Source organism: Desmodus rotundus, chromosome 4, assembly GCF_022682495.2.
Source record: "Desmodus rotundus isolate HL8 chromosome 4, HLdesRot8A.1, whole genome shotgun sequence".
Classification (NCBI taxonomy): domain Eukaryota; kingdom Metazoa; phylum Chordata; class Mammalia; order Chiroptera; family Phyllostomidae; genus Desmodus; species Desmodus rotundus.
The window spans coordinates 125,567,216-125,587,969 of record NC_071390.1 but is presented as its reverse complement, the minus strand read 5'-3'; the positions used below and the strand labels follow the sequence as shown (position 1 = coordinate 125,587,969).

Genomic DNA, 20,754 nt, shown 5'->3' with positions numbered 1-20,754 from the left:
AGGATTCAATAGATGAATCTTGTTATTTTCGTTGCCAGAATAATCAACTTTTGTTTCAAAACAATCAACTTTCATACTAGTTTGTGTTTGGGCTATCAGTTTTCTGAGGAATATTAAAAATCTCACAGTTTTTCTTGTTTGCAAAGTCTTAGTAAATTCTATCCATAGAAATGTCTTTCTTTATCACATTTAATACTGTGCATCTTTTATTATACTTTGTCTGATAGTATTATCAATACATCAATTTTCATTTAGTTGGTATTGGCTAAGTACATATGTATGAAACAATCTAAGCCATGTTGTATTAGTTATTTCTCTTTTAAACAAAAATGAAAGCTGGATTAAAATATCTGAAACTCTCAGTCTCTTAAGTTTACTGATTTCATAGTTACATTAGTGTAAATGTATTGCAGTACATTAAATGAAAATGAATATATTATATTAAAAAATTAATTTGCACTATCGGTAACAACTTAAGATTTTATTTCCCATGTTTTTGCTCACTGCATTCTTCTTTTTCCTTGCTTTTTGTTAGAATGAGCAAAATGTTTTTATTCTCCAAGCTGCCAATAGAAGTCATCCATATTTATATGTCCCAACTCTCCCCACCGAGAGGGCCTAGAAGCAACAAGCACACCTAGTATCAGATCTTAGTTTTCAGATACTATTCCTCAATAAAAGGAACAATGGCTTTCTGGAGAAATTATTAATTTCAGCCCTGAGGTAAGAAAACCACAAGATGAGCATGATATATCCTGTGGTATCAGACAATAAAGAAGTAAACAAAATGATGAAAACAGGTCTGAAGGACATGGAGGGCGGTGAAAGGAAACCCCAGTGAGTCAAACGGGGAGTGGTTTGAGCAACAGAAGTAATAATGATAGTTACAGATTGTAACTCATAGAATCAATTTTAAATATCCATAAATCTAGAGTGACAAAAATAAAAATACACAAGCAAAATGGAGAAAAGAGGATGTTTTTTCATATGGTAGAATTTCAATAAAAATTATAGAAGGAATTTTGAATATAGAAATCATCATTAGGCAAAGACCATCACAATACTTGCCTCAGGCAAGAATTATCTATCAATGAATATCAAAATTAGAGCAAAAGCATGATGACAAACAACATTTATATAGTCTCAGAGTATCTCCTCACAGGTCATTTTATAAGGAAAACTCATCGGGGAGGGCCGGGGTGGGGGGGAATATTGGGGGGAAATAGAGACAACTGTAGTTGAACAACAATAAAAAAAGGTTTTTTTAAAAAGGAAAATTCATAACTTTACAGGGCAGAGAACTACAGACATCATCTTAAGTGATCAAAGTTAAAATCACTACTAATAGGATACATTAACATCATATGCCTCTTGAAAATGATGGATTTAGAAAAGCACATCACTCCTGTGATATTCTTACCAAAAAAAATGTATATTTTAAATTTAATTATAAGGAAACACAAACAAAAAAGACCAAGGGATTACCCCAGATTAAAAGACACTACGGAGACATTATAACAAAACGCAACATATGATCCTGGCTGGGGATTTGGTACAGAAAAAAGTTAGTGAGAGAATAGAAAAGACTGAGTTAGACTCTTATACTGTGGTCCCTACATCATACCTGTACCCTGCCTCTCTGCCACCCCCGTCCCCCAAGTTAGAGTCCTTTTCTAAAGAAATAGAAACAAATAATCTGGTGTGAAATAGAGTAACTGGAATTGATGTAACATCCAAGTACAGCCTTTCTCATTCTGACATTTTGGGTCCCCTTATGTAATTAATGTCCAGGATCACATACTCAGCATAAAAGTCAAAGCCAGCCAGTTACAAGTCCGTCACAGATACAAAGAGATCCCTGTGATTCTTGCTGTTGCCTTATTTTTAAATATAAACATTTAACTACAGATCAAAATACACTTGGAAAAAAACGAATAAAATGGCAGAGTACAGTCAAAATAAATAAACACACATACACATCAGAATAAACAGAGGTAGTGAACAAGATAATTTAAAAATATATTTAATTTTATTAGTAATCACAGAGCTAATTAAAATTGTTTCATTCATATAAAGAACAATATACTGCAAAATGGAACAAGATAAAAGGGAGGAATCTTATCTATTTCATACCTATTATACCCCACTGTATACCTTTTCCTCCTGTTTGCTCTACTTCTTGCTGGCAAAGGGTTTTTGCATAGTGATAGTCTAAGTACAGACCTCTCACTTTCTGCACTGAGGTTTCTTTGACATCACTGCGTGTAACTGCTAAAGGAATTTGCCTGATGCTCACAGGTGCATACTGTAACAGCAAGCCCAGTAGGAGCCCGCTCCCATCCCCAGGCAGTCTTTTGTGGGCATACACCATCCAGCTTCCTACTGGGGCCCAGTGGGCTTAATTCCAGCTGTTCACAATGATGATCAGCTTCATTGACTTTCCTCTCTCCTGGTTTCACCCTTTCCTGACCCCTACTCCTATACTCGGCTTTTTCAAAATAAAGTATCACATTCTCATTCTTTTATCAGACTCTTGCTTTCTGAGGGGAACACAGACTAAGACAGTTTGTACCAGAACAGATTCTAATTAATAGACCTACAAGATAAGACTTGGAAATTGGATAATTCACTGATAACTGGCAATAACAATCTCATTGCCGATATATGTACAATGATGCTAACTCCCAGCACTCTGTAAAATCACAACTTATGAGGGAGTGAGAACTTGGGGTGAGGTGCATGGGCAGGTAAAGTATCGACTTATGGACAGTATAGGGAACAATGGTAGTTACATAGTTCATAGAGTGAAGGGATTTTATTAACAGTTATAACCTTATAAAAACAGGCTTAAAGAAATGTCAAATCAAAATATGCTGTGAAAATCAAGAAATATTCTTTGGCAGTGTTTAAAGAGACTTCTGCTGCAGCAGAAAACCAGGTTTAGAATTTAATGGCAAAGATAGCAGAGCTAGAAAAGAGGCTCAATTCACAACCTCAGCAGGCCTCATGTATTAAAGTCTGCCTAGGAAGGAGACCCTGAGGCCTGGGCTGGGGAAACGAGCCTAAAAATCTTGAATCTCCCAAGTTCTTCTGGGTTCTTCTTCTGTAAACAGTAGTGGAGACATTTCTATCAGAAGTCACAGTGAGGTTTCCACTAAACTTAAAACTATGACTACCACGTGGTAATTTGGGATCCCTCATTATCACTGGGACAGTGGGCAAATAAAATAGTTATCATCAGTGGGGAGTAGTGAACCTGACTACATTAACGAGCTAGGATCACAATTACATTCTAGGGAAGAAAGGGACTTACCCAAGACCCAAGAGATGCAAAGGGGTGCCTAAAATTCAGAGGGGTAGTAACTCAGTGCCTAATGATAATTCTAAGCATATGCTTGTAGCAACCATGACCTAAGAAGAGTAAGTAAGGTACCTTAGGAATAAAGGCTCATTCATCCCATCAGACTAGCAATTTAGACATACCAGTAACTAGCTCCAAGAGGGAAATATGGAATTTGTAGGAGAGGAAGAAGATGATAAGTGCTAATTATTTCCTCAGGACAAATTGCAATAGTGGGGATACAAGCCTGTTTTTACTAACATTTCCTTGTAAATGTTGAATTTGTCCACTATATTGAACTCTGACTGACTGGACTTAAGTGGGGGCACCAAAAGATAAGAGCATTTTAGAACGTACATTACATTGCTCCCTTTTTTGCCCTCTTTCTCATCTTCACACCCCCCTCCCCAGCCTTCCAGTTTCCTTCAGGCACTGCGCTGTCAACTAGCTTCCTTGAGGACATAACACGACACCATCAGTCTTCAGCTGCACTGCACAATCCACTTGCTGCCCCTGACTTTCTCTGATGCTACCGTGAGGGACATCTGTGCGAAGCGGTGCTGACTTCACTACATGAAGAACTAATGAGTGCAGAGTTAGCACGATATACAACCCTTGACCAATAGGAGATAAAAGCCAGTAAAATGCACTCTTGCCCCTTCCATTGTTCAGGTGGACTAATCCGAGGAGTGTTCTATGCCCCACTTCAGAGGCCGCTGGACAGAGACCCGTTAGCCACAGCAAAGACCAGCTCAACAATGCACTGTGGCACTGGCTTTCCCTCCTTCCTTGTGTCACTTTCCCTGTTCCACACTCCTGTTTTGTAGGATCAGTTCCAGAAATAAAATACTAACATGCAAGCCCTTCTCTCAGTTTCAGCTTTCTGATGGAAACTAAGAGAGACATCTTTAGAAGATAACAATATAGTTGCTGAAATTAAAATATATCAAATCAAAAGACATGTTGGAACATAACAAAGAGAATCTCTTAAAATGTAAAAAGGCAAAAATAATAATAAAATAAGTAAAGGGAGCACTGACCTAGTGGCTCCATCTAAGATAAACTCAAGAAAAAATACTAAGAAGATAAAGAGAATTATTAGCAAAACAACGCAATGAAGTTTTCCAGTGTATACCGGACAGGTCTATGACCTTCAAAAAGAAATGGCCAATGGAGAGACAATCTCGATCAATAAAATATTCATTATTGTGAAATTTCAAATGCAAATAAATGGAAGATCTGAAAAGACATGAGAGGACAAAAAAATCGATTGCCTGAAATAGAAATTGCACCACCACCAGTCTCCTCGTCAGGAACAAGGAATGCTGGAGGGGAGTAGAGCCATGTGTTTATATCTTTGAGGCAAAATATTAATCCAAATTTGATCTCTCCAAATTAACTATCGAGTGTCAGAAAATAATTTAAAATATTCTAGTAATCAAACATATCTCCGTACATCAGGCAGAATGTACTAGAACGTATGCCGCGGTCCAGCCACAGCAGAGTCCAGGGGTTTCCTGAAGGTGCTATGAGGCGTCAGCGCGTGGAGATCAGGCAACTACACAGCTCAGAGGCAGGTGAAGCACTGACTCGTTTATTGCAAATACAAGTGGATTTTTATATTTTCTTTTCTGGCATAGATTAACATTTGTAGGTGCATAGCATGATCAGTTAAGCAGAAAAATTAATACAAAGGTAACCAGGAAAAGTACGTAAGTTTCCATGGATTTAATTATATTAAACAAGGATTGTTTCGACTAAAGTTTTCATAGATTCAGTTATAGTGAACAAAGATTATTTTAACTAGGAGAGTCATGAATCAGACGATTAGACATTTTTAGAAATTGTTCATAGGGCAGAAGTATACGGTAGATTGAGCAGAGGCAATAAATAAGGCCTTTGTGATATCTAACTTAGCTATCTATCTTTTCTAAAATGTTTCCCTGTGTACTATAAACTTTAACTTCATAATCTTTTGTCTAAAATGTTTCTGTGTACTATAAACTTTAACTTCATAGTAACTGTTTCTACATGCTTAATAGCTAACCAGCTTTTCTTATTTCTATGGCTGTCTAATTGATATATATTCTTATTTAAGGTAAAGGAGAGGCTGTTACTCTAACGACTTTTAGACATTCAGGGACTTGTTGACCAGAGATGCATTGGTCTGATTATATCCTGTTTGTGTCAGCTGCTGGTCAATTCTAAGAGTGGTGATCATTTCTAGGAGATTCCAGATGATTAAGGCAGTAAAAATACAGATTCCAAGAAAGAGAAAGAACAAAATCACACACAGATCCCAAGTAATGCCACGTCCTCCAGGCCAGGATACGCTTCTTTGAAGACATATGCCCCATGTCTGGACCTTGTCAAACAACATGGTTGACCGTACTGGAACTGGACGTGGCAAACATAATTCAAAAATCTTCCTAACTCAAAATAAAAAAGGATTATTTCTCCCACATGGTACATGTCCATTGCAGGTATACTGAGAGTTGTGTGTCAAATTATCCTCATCCCAGAAACCAGGTTGGCAGAATTGCCACTATCTGAAACATTTTGGGTGACTGTCACATAGAAAAAGAGGAACTTTCACTGAAGAAAGCGAATTGACTTCAAGGCAGCAGAAACATACAATTTTCCCATGTGCCTGGAAGGTGGGTGGTGTGTGTAGGGGAGGAAAATATATTGCAAACAGAACTAATGACTACTAATTATCTTAGGAAGTTACATGAAGAATTTACTGTAATAAAACAAAACTCTAAACATAAAGAAAGAGAAACATGGATGGATCTGGAGAGCATTATGCTAAGTGAAATAAGCCAGGCAGTGAAAGACAAATACCATATGATCTCACCTATAAGTGGAACTTAATCAACAAAACAAATAAGCAAGCAAAATATAAGTGCAGACACTGAAATAAAGAACTGACAATAACCAGAGGAGAGGAGGGAGAGATAACGGGGGAAATGGTGGAAGAGTCAAGGGACATGTATAAAGGACACATGGACAAAGCCAAAGTGTGGTAGGATTGAGGGTGGGAGGTGGGTATGGGTGGGGCAAGGGGAGTGGTGGTGGTGGCGAAAATGGAGACAACAGGTACTTGAACAACAGTAACAAAAGAAAGGAAGGAGAGAGGGAGGGAGGGAGGGAGGAAAAGAAAGGGAAGGGAAGGAAGAAAGAAGAGAGGAAGGAAGGAAGGAAGGAAGGAAGGAAGGAAGGAAGGAAGGAGGGAGGGAGGGAGGGAGGGAGGGAGGGAGGGAAGGAAGGAAGGAAGGAAGGAAGGAAGGAAGGAAGGAAGGAAGGATTGGAACCACTAATCAGTGGAGTCATAGTGGATTTCCTGTGCTGAGTCGAGCTATCAGGATTGGAGGACAAGACTTCAGTTAAAAATGAATGAAAGATGATTGAAAACGAAGGGGGGGGGGTAAGAACATGAATAAAATTACTGGTAGAGGAGGAGGAGTGGGGTGAGTAAAATGAGAAGATAAAGAAGAAAAAAGAAAAGGAGAGGGGGAGGAGGAGGAAAACATTCAATTAAAATTTATCCTCAGAACATTTTCCATTCAGGAGCATGGGTGCCAATGGTATGGAACAGAGAGGAAAACAGATTACAATTGACTCTGGAACATGGATTTTAACTGCATGGGTCCACTTGTAAAAAGTCAGACATCCAGAGAGTTGTTTATGAGGCCATGCATTTAATGGTTGAGACATCTGCTACTTTGTGCATCTCATTTGGAAACTGCCCCTCCTGATGCAACTCCGGTTGCGCTCACCCTAAGATCCGGTGCCTCTCCTCCCTCCCATGCTGGCCAGTCAAGGAATCCCCTCTCGCTGGAGACAGATGAGCTGAGGTGGATCTATGAAACTAGCACGGCTATTCAGAGTCCTTTTGTGGAACAGGTATGGAAACCTAGTGGAAAATGGCCTTCTCCTCTGGCACTGAAAACTATGTGAATAACAGAAGCCTGAAGATGGTGACAGCCATTTTGAGACCACTCAGACTATGCCAGAGAACAAAGCCATCATCACAGCCAAATCATTACTGACATACCTGAATTCAATTTCACTCTCCTGGATTTTTTACTCTACAACAAAATCCCTGGTTGAATTTCTGAACCCTGAATAACTAAATTTTGTTTTTGGCCTGAACAAATGTTGATGTATATAGATTTATGGAATTAATATTGTAGAATATAGGATGCCTCTCACAGTAAGCAAGACTGTCATAAATATCTTCCAGAGAGCTAATCAAAAATTTCAATTGTATAGACATATTATTTTGATTCCTCTGCATAGGAAAAAAAATATGCAATCTTTTTTTGCAATGTGCAAAAAGACTGCAATGTGCAATCTTTTACACCATGTTTCTCTGTCATTTTTTTCATCAAAAACAATCAACAAGGAGAAACCACTTATTGTGATTAAATGAGCTAAAGTATATAGAATAATATCTGGCAGTGAGTAGCCAATAAATGTTACCTTTATAGAATAAGTTAACTAGGACCAAAGATGGCAGAAAAGTAGATGGAAGTTACATCCACCTACTCCCAGGATCGTATCAAAATCACAACTAAATTGTAGAACCATCAATCAGGGTAGCTGAAGGCTAGCTGAGCAGAAGTCTCCTAAGGATATACACAAGCCACAGGAGACTTGTAGGAAGGGTAGAGACATGAAATCGGCTGACCCTGCACCCCAGTGTATGGTGGTGGCAAATCTTGAGGGACATCTCAACTGCAAAGGTCCAGCCAGAGGAGCAAGGGGCCCCATGCCGAGCTCCCCAGCCTGAAGCACCAGTGCTGGGAAGAGAAGCACAAATAACATCTGGCTATAGAAGTCAGTGGGAATTCCGTCTACCTAGGTGAGCAGATTGCTAGAAACCCACCGTCTTAATGGGCCACAACAAACTCGCTCACTGGCACTCACCCTGGTCTTAAGCAGAGGAATGGTGGCTTAGAGGGGACAGGAGACGTACAGGAAAAGATTGAATGGCGTGGTTTTGACGAGGGCTGGAGGGACAGACACCATTGTTCCTGTACTGAGTCCCTCTCCCACACCGCCCACAAATGTCATCGTTCCTGGGTCAAGCCCTCTCCTTCACACACATTAGCACAGTAGACAGTTTGAGCCCATGTTGCAGTCTTTGTGAAAAATAAAAACAAAAACGCTTGAGGAACTTTGGGCAAACTCAGCGAGTGCCAGAGACACACAGGAAGAGACTGTGTGGCTTAAGGGGGAAGGGCATTTCTTCCAGCACGCTGGACTCCTCCACGATTCCTGAATTGGGTGCTCCCCTCCCCATAGCATTTGCAGTAGCCTTGCCCTGCAGAACCCCAAGGCCTCGCCTTACTAAACTCAAACCCGACCGAGGGATCTGGGGGAGGTGGGCGGTAGCTGCCCCTGGTTCACCCAGACTTGCTGAGTGGCCTCAGACCCAGCATTGGAGCCAACTGTACTAACCTGGTAAACACCAGTCAACCCTACCTGGGTTGAGAATCTGCCTCATACAACCGGTTTGCTGCCCGAGGCTATTTCAGAGGCTAGGCCTAAATGGCAGCAGCAGGTGGTGGCAAATCTTGAGGTACCTTGTGCCTTTTGCTGACCCCAGGCCTGGCACTAGCAGCAGCTGGCCTAAGTACATTGCTTGTCCCCTCCCACAAGCACCCACAAGCAACAGTTGCCAACCACGGATCACTCTGTAGCTCCTAACAGGTTGCCCAGAGCCAGTTATAGCCAGTGTCTGATACTGACCTGTACTGAGTCCCTCTCAAGTAGCCCCAGAACCAACACACTCAGCAGCTGTCTTCAAACAGCTGACTATGACCTGATTAGCTCCATAAGCAGCCCAGCCAAAAGGAGGTCTTGGCAAACCCCAGACCCTGCTGGGAGAATTCCACTGCCTGGGGTTAAGTCCCTGTACAGCAGCTCATATATTATAGTCCTGGTTAGTTCTCACTCAGACAGACTGAGGGCCAACCCCACCCACAGATGGGTCAACAGCAATCACAATTAAACTACAACAGGACCTGAAATAGACTAAACAAGAGACATAACTAGAGCACCCAGCTCAGGTAATCAAAAGACTGCATCACTGAGCCCCAAAGGACACTTACTACATAACGCCACCCTATCAATATTGGTAGACATAGCAAATCTACCTAACAGAAACAAACACATAGGGAAAGCCAAAATGGGGAGACAAATATGTCCCAAGCAAAAGGAGAAATCTCTAGAAAATAAACATTAAAATAGAGGCACACAGTCTACCAAATATAGCGTTCAAAGCAATGGCCATAATGATGCCAAAGGAACTTAGTGAGAAATTGAACAGCATAAAAAAAGGACATAGAAACCATAAAAATGAAATTTGTCGGAAATGAATACATTATCTGAAATGAACATACACTAGAAGGAATCAACAGCACATTAAATGAAGATCAAACTGGTGGGTTGGAAAACAAATTAAGAGAAAACATCTAATCAGGATAGCAGAAAGAAAAAAATTTAAAAACATGAGGACAGTGTAAGGGACTTTTGGGACAAATGAAGTGTAAGGACAGAAGATAGCATCATAGCGGTAGCAGAAGATAAGAGAGCAAAAGATTGAGAAACAATTTGAAGAAATAAGGATGGAAAACTTCCCTAACTTAGTGAAGGAAGAAGACAGACAAGTTCAGGAAGCAAAAAGAGTCCCAAACAAAATTAACCCAAAGAGGCCCACACCAAGACACATCACAATTAAAATGGCAAGGGTAAAAGCAAAGAATCTTAAAAGCAAGCAAGACAGTTAAGTTACCTGCCAGGGGGCTCCCTTAAGACTGTCGGCTGATCTCTCAACAGTAACTTTTCAGAACAGAAGAGATTGGCACAAAATATTCAAACTGAGGTAAAGCAAGGACCTACAAGCAAGACTACTCTACCCAGCAAAGTTATCATTCTAAATTGAAGCAGAAAGAGGTTCCCAGAAAAGAAAAAGCTAAAGGAGTTCATCACCACCAAACCAGTATTATAAGAAACGTTAAAGGTGTTTCTTTAAGAAAAAAAGAACATGTCAATAAAAAGGTACCTATCAATAATGTTTAAGTGTAAATGGATTAAATGCTCCAATCAAAAGATATAGGGTAACAGAATGGATAAGAAAACAAGATCTATATATATGCTGTCTACAACAGGCCCACTACTCACTCACTCTCTCACACACACACACACACACACACACACACACACACACACACGGATGGGAAAAGATATTTTGTGAAAATGGAAACAAAAAAAGCTTGACTAGCTATATTTATATCAAAATTAGGTCTTTAGAACTTCCAGCCAAGATGGAGTAGGTACATACACTTTGTCTTCCTGCAAACCAAAAGGACAACATATTTAAAATAAAAAAATAACCGAAACTGCCAGAAAATTGAACTGTATGGAAGTCCAACAACCAAGGTGTTAAAGAAGAAACATTCATCCAGACTGATAGGAGGCATGGAGACAACAGGGGAGGAGAAGACTCAGGATAAAGTGGCGGCTAGCAGACTGAGTGGTCCCACATTTGTGTGCAGATAAAACAGAGTTAACACCTGGGGAGCAAGACCCACTGCACAACCCAGGGCTCCAGCTCGGGGAAATAAAGCCTCAAAACCTCTGATTGAAAACACCTGTGGGGGTTGTGGCAGCAGGAGAAACTCCCAGTCTCACAGGAGAGGTCGTTGGAGAGACCCAGAGGGACACACACAAGCCACCCACCCGGGAATCAGTACCAGAAGGGCACAAATTCCTTGTGGGCGGGGGGAAGTGACTGAAAGCCAGCCAAGGACTGAGAAAGCAGCATTGCTCCCTCCTTGATCCCTCCCTCACACACAGCACCGCAACCCAGCAAAGTAGGTTATTCCTTCCTGGTGAATATCTAAGGCTCCGCCCCTTACAAAACAGGTGTGCCAAGACCTAAAAAAAAAAAAAATATGGCCCAAATGAAAGAACAGATCAAAGCTCCAAAAATGGAACCAAGCAATGAAGAGACAGACAACCTATCAGATGCAGAGTTCAAAACACTGGTAATCAGGATGCTCACAGAAATGGTTGAGTACGGTCGCAAAATAGAGGAAAAGGTGAAGGCTATGAAAAGTGAAATAAAGCAAAATGTACAGGGAACCAACAGTGAAGGGAAGGAAACCAGGACTCAAATCTACAATATGGAGAAGAAATAAACATTCAACCAGAACAGAGTGAAGAAACAAGAATTCAAAAAAAAATGAAGAGGCTTAGGAACCTCTGGGACAAATTTAAACATCCCAACATCCAAATCATAGGGGTGCCAGAAGGAGAAGAGAAAGAACAAAAAATTGAAAACTTATTTGAACAAATAATGAAGAAGAACTTCCCCAATCTGGCAAAGGAAACAGACTTCCAGGAAGTCCAGGAAGCTCAGAGACTCCCAAACAAGTTGGACCTAAGGAAGCACACACCAAGGCACAACATAATTACATTACCAAAGATTAATGATGAGAGAATCTTAAAAGCAGCAAGAAAAAGAGAGACAGTTACCTACTAAGGACTGCCCATAAGACTATCAGCTGATTTCTCAAAAGAAACCTTGCAGGCAAGAAAGGGCTGAAAAGAAGTATTTGAAGTCATGAAAAGCCAGGACCTTCACCCACGATTGTTCTATCCAGCATAGCATTTAGAATGGAAGGGCAGACAAAGTGCTTCCCAGATAAGGTCAAGTTAAAGGAGTTCATCATCACCAAGCCATTATTATATGAAATGTTAAAAGGACTTATCGAAGAAAATGATAAAAAATATGAACAGTAAAATTACAACACTCTCACAACTATCAACTGAACCTAAAAAACAAAAAGCACAAACTAAGCAAACAACTAGAACAAGAACAGAATCACAGAAATGGAGATCCCATGGAGTGTTATTAGCAGGGAGGGTGAGTGGGAAGGATGGGGAAAAAGGTACAAAGAATAAGCAGCATAATTGGTATGTACAAAATAAGACAGGGGGAGGTTAAGAACAGTATAGAAAATGGAGAAGCCAAAGAACTTTCATGTACAACCCATGGACATGAACTAAGGGATACGGGGCAAGGCTGGTGGAAGGAGGAATGCAGGTTTGAGCAGAATAAAGGGGAGGAAAAAAATGGCACAACTGTAATAACAATCAACAAAATATACTTAAAAATAAACAATGGGACATCAAATTAAAAATTGCACTGAAAAGACAACCTATTGAATGGGAGAAGGTATTTGCCAATGACACATCTGATAGGGGTAAACATACATTTATGAAGAACTCACACAAGTCAACACCAAAAGAACCCAAACAATCCAATTAAAAAATGGGCAGAGGAACTGAATAAACACTTCTCCAAAGAGGATATACACATGGCCAACAAAACATATGAAAAGAAAATGCATATTGGAACTACAGTGGGATATCACCTCACACCTGTCAGATTGGCTATCATCAATAAATCAACAAACAATTGTTTGTGAGAATGTGGAGGAAAGGGAGCCCCAGTGCACTGTTAGTAGGAATGTAGATTGTTGCATCCACTACGAAAAACAGCATGGTGGTTCCTAAAAAAATTAAAAATGAAAATGCATTATGACCCAGCAATTCTACTCTGGGTATACATCTGTAGAAACCCAAAATACTAATTCAAAATAATGCACGTGTATTTTCATTGCAGGTTGTGGTACATTTATACAATATACTCAGCCATAATAAAAACTGCCCTGGCTCATGCAGCTCACTGGATTGAGCGCAGGCCTGCGAAATAAAGGGTTGCCAGTTCAATTCCCAGTGAGGGCACACACCTGGGTTGCACGACAGGTCCCCAGTCAGGGGCAAACGAGAGGCAACCACACATTGATGTTTCTCTCCCTCTTCTCCTCCCTCCCTTCCCTTCTCTTAAAATAAAATCTTAAAAAAAAATAAAACCTTACCATATGCAACAGCATGGATGGACCTACAGGGTCTTATGCTCACTCAGAAAGAAGACAAATACCATAGATTTCACTTATATGTGGAATCTAAAGAACAAAATAAAAAACAGAAACAGACTCATAGATACAAAGAACAGACTGATGGTTGCCAGGGAGAAGGGAAGTTCCAGGAGTGGGTGAAACACATGAAGGGATTAAATACAGACTGGGAGTTACAAAATAGTCATTGGGATATAAAGGCAGGCATAGGGAATACAGTCAATATATTGTAATAACTGCATATGGTGTCAGGGGGCTACTGGAAATATCAGGGGGAACACTTTGAAAAGCATAGAATTGCCTAACCCCTATGCCGTACACCTGAAACCAAAATAACACTGAATGTTAAACTGTAACTGAAAAACAAAGGTTTAATGAAAATTTAAAAAATTAGATATTTGGGGGAAAAATCGTTAGGATGTCCATACTACCCAAAGCCATCTACATTAAATACAATCCAAATAAAAAACTTAAGGCATTTTTACAGAAATAGAAAATCCCCCAAATTTGTATGTAGGCACAAAACACCTTGAATATCCAAAGCGATCTTGAAAAAGAACCAAGCTGAGGGCATCACACTTCCTGATTTCAAACTTTATTACAAACTATACTGATCAAAATTACGATGCTGGCATAAGCAGCAGCACATACCAATGAGTCAGAAGAGAATCCGGGAGTAGGGGAGAAGTCTCAAATATATTAACATTTGACAAAGGAGGTATTCAGTGGGGAGAGTGTATCTTCAATAAATGGGGTTGGGAAACTCAATAACCACATGCGTAAGAATGAATACTTAAACTGACTCATAGAACAGACTGAGGATTAAGAAGGGAGGGAGGCAGAGAGGGGAATGAATGAAAAACATGCAGGAATTGAGTCCAGATTGGTAGTTAAAAAGTAGTCACCAGGAATATAATATATAGAATAGAGAATATACCCAATACTGTAACAACTTAAAATACCAGGGAGATCACTTTGTAAAGTATGATTGTCTAATCACTATGCTGTACACCAGAAACAAATACAAAATACCAAATGTAAACTGTAACTGGAAAAATTAAATTACTGGCTAAAAGTTAACTAGACACTAAGATTCTTAACACCCAAAATACAAAAACATAGGTTAACATCTAAATGACTAGACACTTTAGGAAAACCCTCTCCTTAGTAAGGAAGCTTGAAGGAAACATTTAATATCCTTAGAACCTAGCACTATAATTTTAAACATTAACTTATATTCTATTTTTTCCAAGATATGAAGTAGCTTCTTTAGAAACATCAAATTATATTGAAATACGATTGCAACCGTGGACCTATCAAGTTACTGCTTTGAAATCTTGGGCAAGTTATTAGCCTCTCTGGGTCAATCTTCCCAACTTTAAAAATAGGAAGTGAGCCAGCTTGGCACGGTTGCAGCGTTGTCCTGTGAGCCGAAAATTCATGGGTTCAATCCTCAGTCGGAGCACGTACAAGACGCAAACAATGTTTCCCTCTCACTGCTTCCCTTCCCTTCTCTCTAAAATCAATAAGCACATCCTCAGGTGAGGATAAAAAAAAAAAATTTTTTTTTTAAGGTAGTGGGATGTTTTAAGAGGATAGTCAGTATATGAAGCACAAAGGGCTTTTACATACTAAGTGCATAATGATTTATAATTTCTTATGACTACTACTATTATTTTAGGAAAATAACTTATTACTTACCAGTTTAACATTTTGATTTCTCTACATCTTAGAAATTCATCAGTGTTTAAGAACTTACAAAAGAAATCTTTAGATTTTAACTTGTATTAACTCAGTGATGATTACAAATAAAACGTCAATGAAATGACTTACCTTATACTACCAACTCTTTGAATCAAAGATAATGCTGAAAACAGAACCAGTTTCCTACTACTAGCTTAATTATTCTTTCCATCACACTTCAAGATTTTAAATAAATCTTAGGCTTTATTTTTCAAATACATACAACTACTAATAGTGAATGCATTGGGAAAAGTTATAAATGACAGTGAGACTATAAAAGCAGTATATTGATAGTTTTAAATATTTTTCAAGAGTGAAGTTCCTATGTTCCTCTGTTCAGACCAATGGAGTAAATGTAAAATTGTGATTTGGTACACAGGTATAACCCAAGAAACTGAAATGCAAGAAAGTCTTTCTTAAACTGTTTTCACGTGTGATTCTCTATTTTATATGGCTTGTTACTATTGGGAGGAATTGATGGTTAACTTAAAATATGTAACTAACTCTGAGAGAGTTAAATTTTAAAAGTAGAAACAGCCATAAATTAGTTCACTAACACAGATACTAGAACAGAAAACCTGAAATAAGAAAAAAGTCCCCTGACTAAAATAGATCCTAAAATGTTATCAGAGGAATAAATGCTTAACCAAAATATCAATATAATTCCATTGTGTATCATTAGTTCTTACATTAAAAGTAGAAGTAAGCTTTTAATATAATTGGCATAGGTCATTCACTTCTGCTAAAATATGTGAAACAAAGGCAAATGGGGCTCCTACAACTCCTAAACTCAAAGTGTTCGTCTACCAATGGTAAGAAAATAAACTTGCATGCGGAGAAAAAAGAAATACAACCGATGTCAGTCTTTCCCAATTTATTTTATACAAAACAGTAGCAATGTAGAATATGGGGATTATCTTCTGCTGTCACGCGCGCAAGTTGTGAACATTCCAAGCCAATGTTTACAGTTTGGAGGGAAGGCTAAACAATAGCATCAACCATGCTACTGAACATGGGAATTTTTTATTGAAAAAGATTAAAAATTAGATAGCAATGTCTTCATAATATTGCTCTCATCATTGAAGACTGAAGAAAAATAAAAAGTCACTTAAGATAAAAAAAAAAAGAGGGAAAGGGCGAAACCAAGAGGCTGCTACAACACTGCCATACAGTCAAACCATCATACTTCAATAATTGCATACTTGATAGCAGCATTATTTTTACTGAACTGTGTGCAACTACAGTTAGAAACACATCGAAGAAAAATATCATGGCAGTCATCAGTCAAAATCCAAAAGAAGAAAAGCAAACAAAGAAATAACTCTAGAACGAACACACTGTAAGTAGATGAACATGTATGGAGAAGGAATCAATATCTACATCCGTGGACTGTTCCATTCTGCCCCAGTTAAGTGTCAACTCAAACTGTCAACTGTGCATTTTTTGGAGGATTTGAGTTTTTTCCAGTTCTTATTATACTGCATGCTTGGAACAAAGAGGGTCATAATAAATCCTTCTACACAATGAACTTTAAGTAGACAGCTGAAAATAAATTTACTACTTGTAAACACACACCAAAAAAAAAAAAAAAAAAAATTACAAGATTTTTTTTTATCTTTAAACAATCAGTGCTTCCAAAAGCACATTATCTTCTGTATCGACCTCTCTCCCCTCGGTCTCTGTCACGATCACATAATCGTTCTCTTTCTCTTTCTCTGTCACGTCCTCTATCTCGCTCTCTGTCTCTTCTGTTGTCTCTGGGGCGATCCCGCTCTCGTTCCCAGTCTCTTTCACGGGGTCTACTTCTCCGACCACTGACGACAGCTTGTGTGCGACGAAGGAAATCATCCACCCTCATATCATAATCGTGCTAGAAAAGGTAAGAAATTGTTTAGGTATGTCGAAAACTGGAAAAAGTTTATGAGTCTCTATACTGTAATTACTGTCTAGTAGAAAGAAGCTAGAAAATGCACTAAATACATTAATTCACAATAAGTAATTCTGCCATTTAAAAACAGAATTTTGATATTTTAATTAGATACTTACAATAGAGGATTACATCTATCTCATTAAAAAAAACCACTCCATACAGTTTCCTAATGTAACTTTAATGACCTTTCCATCCAATCCCTTTATCTAAGATTTAGGCCAAAGTAATCACCTACTAATGACTGTCCAGCACATCATGCATATATGCTGACAATCATGCTAAATGTCATCAATGTTTTTCTGTAATAGGTAAACCCTACTGGTAACTTTCTCCTTTGATGCTACAAGCTAACACGCAACTTATCCTTTTAAGGTAAAATTAACAATTCTCACATTCCATATTTTCTTTCAAACTAAACCACTGTTAATGACAAATAATTTATGAAATTTGGAAGAACTTTAAGAAAATATGAACTTCAGGTAAGATTGTGGATTTCACAAAGAGCTAGTCAGTAATACACAGGAATGCTGAGGAGGACAAGGGAGGACAGTAAGATGAATAAACTGCCTGAGTGAGATGCAAGCTGTCACTGTCACTAATTCTAAGCTTGACTCCTGCTCTAGTTTTCTACTCTTAATTCTCAACTCACCTTTACTTAGTGAACTTAAGTCTCTTTTCAAAGGTAAACATAAATATACAGAATAGAAGATTCAAAAACACAATTCCGCATTACTTTTCATATATGAGTATGTATCATATAAGCATTAGTCAGGATTCTCAAACTGTTTTTATTGAATTAAGATTAAAGGTCCTAATATGTGATTTCTGAAGGACTAATATCTTTATTAGGATAAGGTAGTGATTTTCACAACAGGTGTGCTGCCAGAATTTTTAAAACCTGTAACACCTAACTATTTAGCCAGGCACACTGAGATTTTCCCCCGATACTGTCAAATAAAAAAATTACAACAGCCAACACAAAACAGCCATTCAGTGTGAATGCCCTGTACTGAACCATAAATGTGTAGTATTATGTAATAGTGTTGCACCTTATTTTTGGTCACACTGCATTGTAAAGTTGCATCTGACTGGTTATTTCTTGGTACCAGAAATCCTTATATACAAGTACAGGTACCTGATTTTTTAAAAAGTCACTTTGTAAATTCAATTAAAAAAAATAATTAAAAAAAAAAAAACAAGTTTGGAGCAAAAGGGGTAGGTAATTACTATTATTACTTTGTAACTTGATCAAAATTATAGCTATTATAATGTGTTTTGGTATGCCACAGAATTTCAGTAGTTTATGTATGACATGAGATGAAAAATGTTGGAAATCACTGGGAAAAGGAAATAAATGACAACAGATTAAAGTATCTCAAAGACAGGCGAGTAAAGTACTGGGCACACTGACCCTCTTAAATATGCATACTCTTATCTAAGTGGGAAGATAAAAGGATATTTGACCCAGCAAAAACTCCATCTCGAGTGTTTGTGTGTGTGTGTGTGTGTGTACACACGCACGTGTGTACACAACGCTGGGGGTTCTGGGCTGGTGGGTCAAATTCCAAACTGTATATCCTATTTTAACAACCAAACTACCTTTCGAAGGCTACCAAACTTACACACAAAGGAATTATGCTAACAAGTGCCAGGAGACCATTTCATTTTTAAAAATAAAAGTACTATTAGGGAAAAACTGAATACCACTTAATAAAGTCAGCCTCACTAGTTTAAAAACAAAAAAACTCAAACTAGAGATTGTCATTCATTCATCCTCTCTTTAAATGGACAAAAAAGCGTTATCAGATTATTAGAACCAGTAACTGTTTAAGTACAATTTACTCGTCTGCTACATCATAGCATGTTTGTCATTTGCTAGCATCATCCTACGAAGCAGAGATAGGTAGGTGAAATAGTTCTCTTCATTACTAGTTTTAACAAAATTTGGTAGAAACAAATGACAAAATGAGATTGGAAATTTACCTGTTAACTACGGGAATGAATATACACCATCTATCCTATGAACACTGAGTCAGTCAGAATATACAAAAATCTTAGAAACACCTATTTGCAATAATATTAATTAAAGATAAGTGAAAACACAAAATATCCTAGTATACCACACCCTAGGACATTACCTAAGAGCTATCTGTAGGAGTTGCCTCAACTTAAGCAGTCTGTTTGATCAGTAAAAGAAATGTAGTCAGTCTAAATAATCCAAAGGGATAAGCCATTGTTAATAAACAAGTTGTGAATTACTCCAAAACAGTTTGCTGTAAGAATATGAAACAATCCACCAATCAAAATAACATGGTAGCCTCTACATTTAAATAATCTACAATTCTAAGTAGTTCCCTCACACTTTCGCCTTCTCATGCACTTACTACTCGTTTATCTCTGTATCTTGCTTCATGTGGTACTGGATGATGTCCTGAGTAAGGGGGATGAGCTTGAGGAGGTGGAGCATGGTGCTGATAGTAAGGATGGTGTGGAGGTTGTTCCATTCCCGGATAAGGAGTCTAAAAAAACAAAACCCCAGAAAACAAAAGCCCTCTTCCGTAAGTACGTACCAAACATCCTTATAAATAAACCACTCTTAGAATTCCCTACCTAAACCACCCATCCCAAACAAATATTTAATCTGTACTAACCATCTACTTTGATGGCATAAAGGTTCTTCCAAATATCCTTTATTTGCTTGTTTATATGTCCGTAATAAACTCTAATTGCACATCTTTTGAGATTTAACATGTTTACTCTTTAATACAGTATCATTTAAGTACTAATAGAAATGGCAAACCCTTACATACTATGAGCACTGTCAGCACTGTCCTAAACACTTCACATGTCTCATTTAATTCTCACAGCAACCCTATGAAACAGGTGCTATTATTCCTATTTTATAAAAGAGGAACCAATTAGCTAGGTAACTTGCTTAAAATCACATTCTAATAAGGAGGTGAAGCTGGGACACAACATGAAGCAGTGTGGCTCTAGAATCAGTCATCTTAACCATGATGTAAAAATCTGTTCTTAAAAAAAACACACACCTTCTAGTAGCTAATGTACTCTTAAATTGATTGTAAACTGATTAAGGGCATTTCAAAGGTTACTTCCGTTGTTAGTGCCAAGATGTTATTAAATTTTTGTTTTAAATTTCATAGAATTTAAAAGAAAAAAAATTTGTAATTCATCTATCTCTATATAGGCCCTTACGTAAAACGAAAGTCAGATGACGAGGCCACATTACAGGTAGCATTATTCTTTTTGTTTTTCAAAGGGTAAAAAATAATAAGAACTATTTAAATTTCCAAGTGTTTCATTTCTTGGGAATTAAGGCCTCAGCTATCCTCAATACCTTAAAATGTACTCTAAGAAGAATATGCAGTTTTCTTAAAGGAAACTATTAAAAATTAGAAACATGGTTTAATTAACCTTATTTTATACAGACAATTTACTGAATATTCGGGTCAGGCACTATGCTAAACTTTGCACATATTTTTAAGTTTAGCTTCTCATCTATCCTATGAGACTGACACTATTCCGTTAAATATCAAGCCACACAAGGACAGGTACAATGCCCATTTTGCTGACCAGTGGATAATCAGAACAAGTACAGTGCCCTGCAGAGAGCAGGCACTAAATATTACTTTGATAAGCCAAAGAATGAACAAATGTTTATTGAATTTTACATTCAAGGAAATGACGAATGTACTTATAAAACTTGCCCAAGGTCAGAACTGAGA

The 20,754-nt window shown here is 38.1% G+C and overlaps 1 protein-coding gene across 9 annotated transcripts in view; it reads right to left on the bottom strand.

The window, feature by feature from the left end:
* Positions 1 to 15,937: 15,937 nt before the first annotated feature.
* The window catches only part of YTHDC1 (YTH N6-methyladenosine RNA binding protein C1), a 116,437-nt gene continuing 111,620 nt past the window's right edge, over positions 15,938 to 20,754 (bottom strand). For all 9 annotated transcript variants that reach the window (XM_053922204.2, XM_053922206.2, XM_053922201.2 and 6 more), the window contains 2 exons: positions 19,393 to 19,527; positions 15,938 to 16,948 (listed from right to left, as the gene is read on the bottom strand). In XM_053922204.2, the coding sequence (XP_053778179.1) occupies positions 16,724 to 16,948; positions 19,393 to 19,527 (360 nt within the window). In that variant the 3' untranslated portion in view covers positions 15,938 to 16,723. The remainder of the gene's footprint in view (positions 16,949 to 19,392; positions 19,528 to 20,754) is intronic.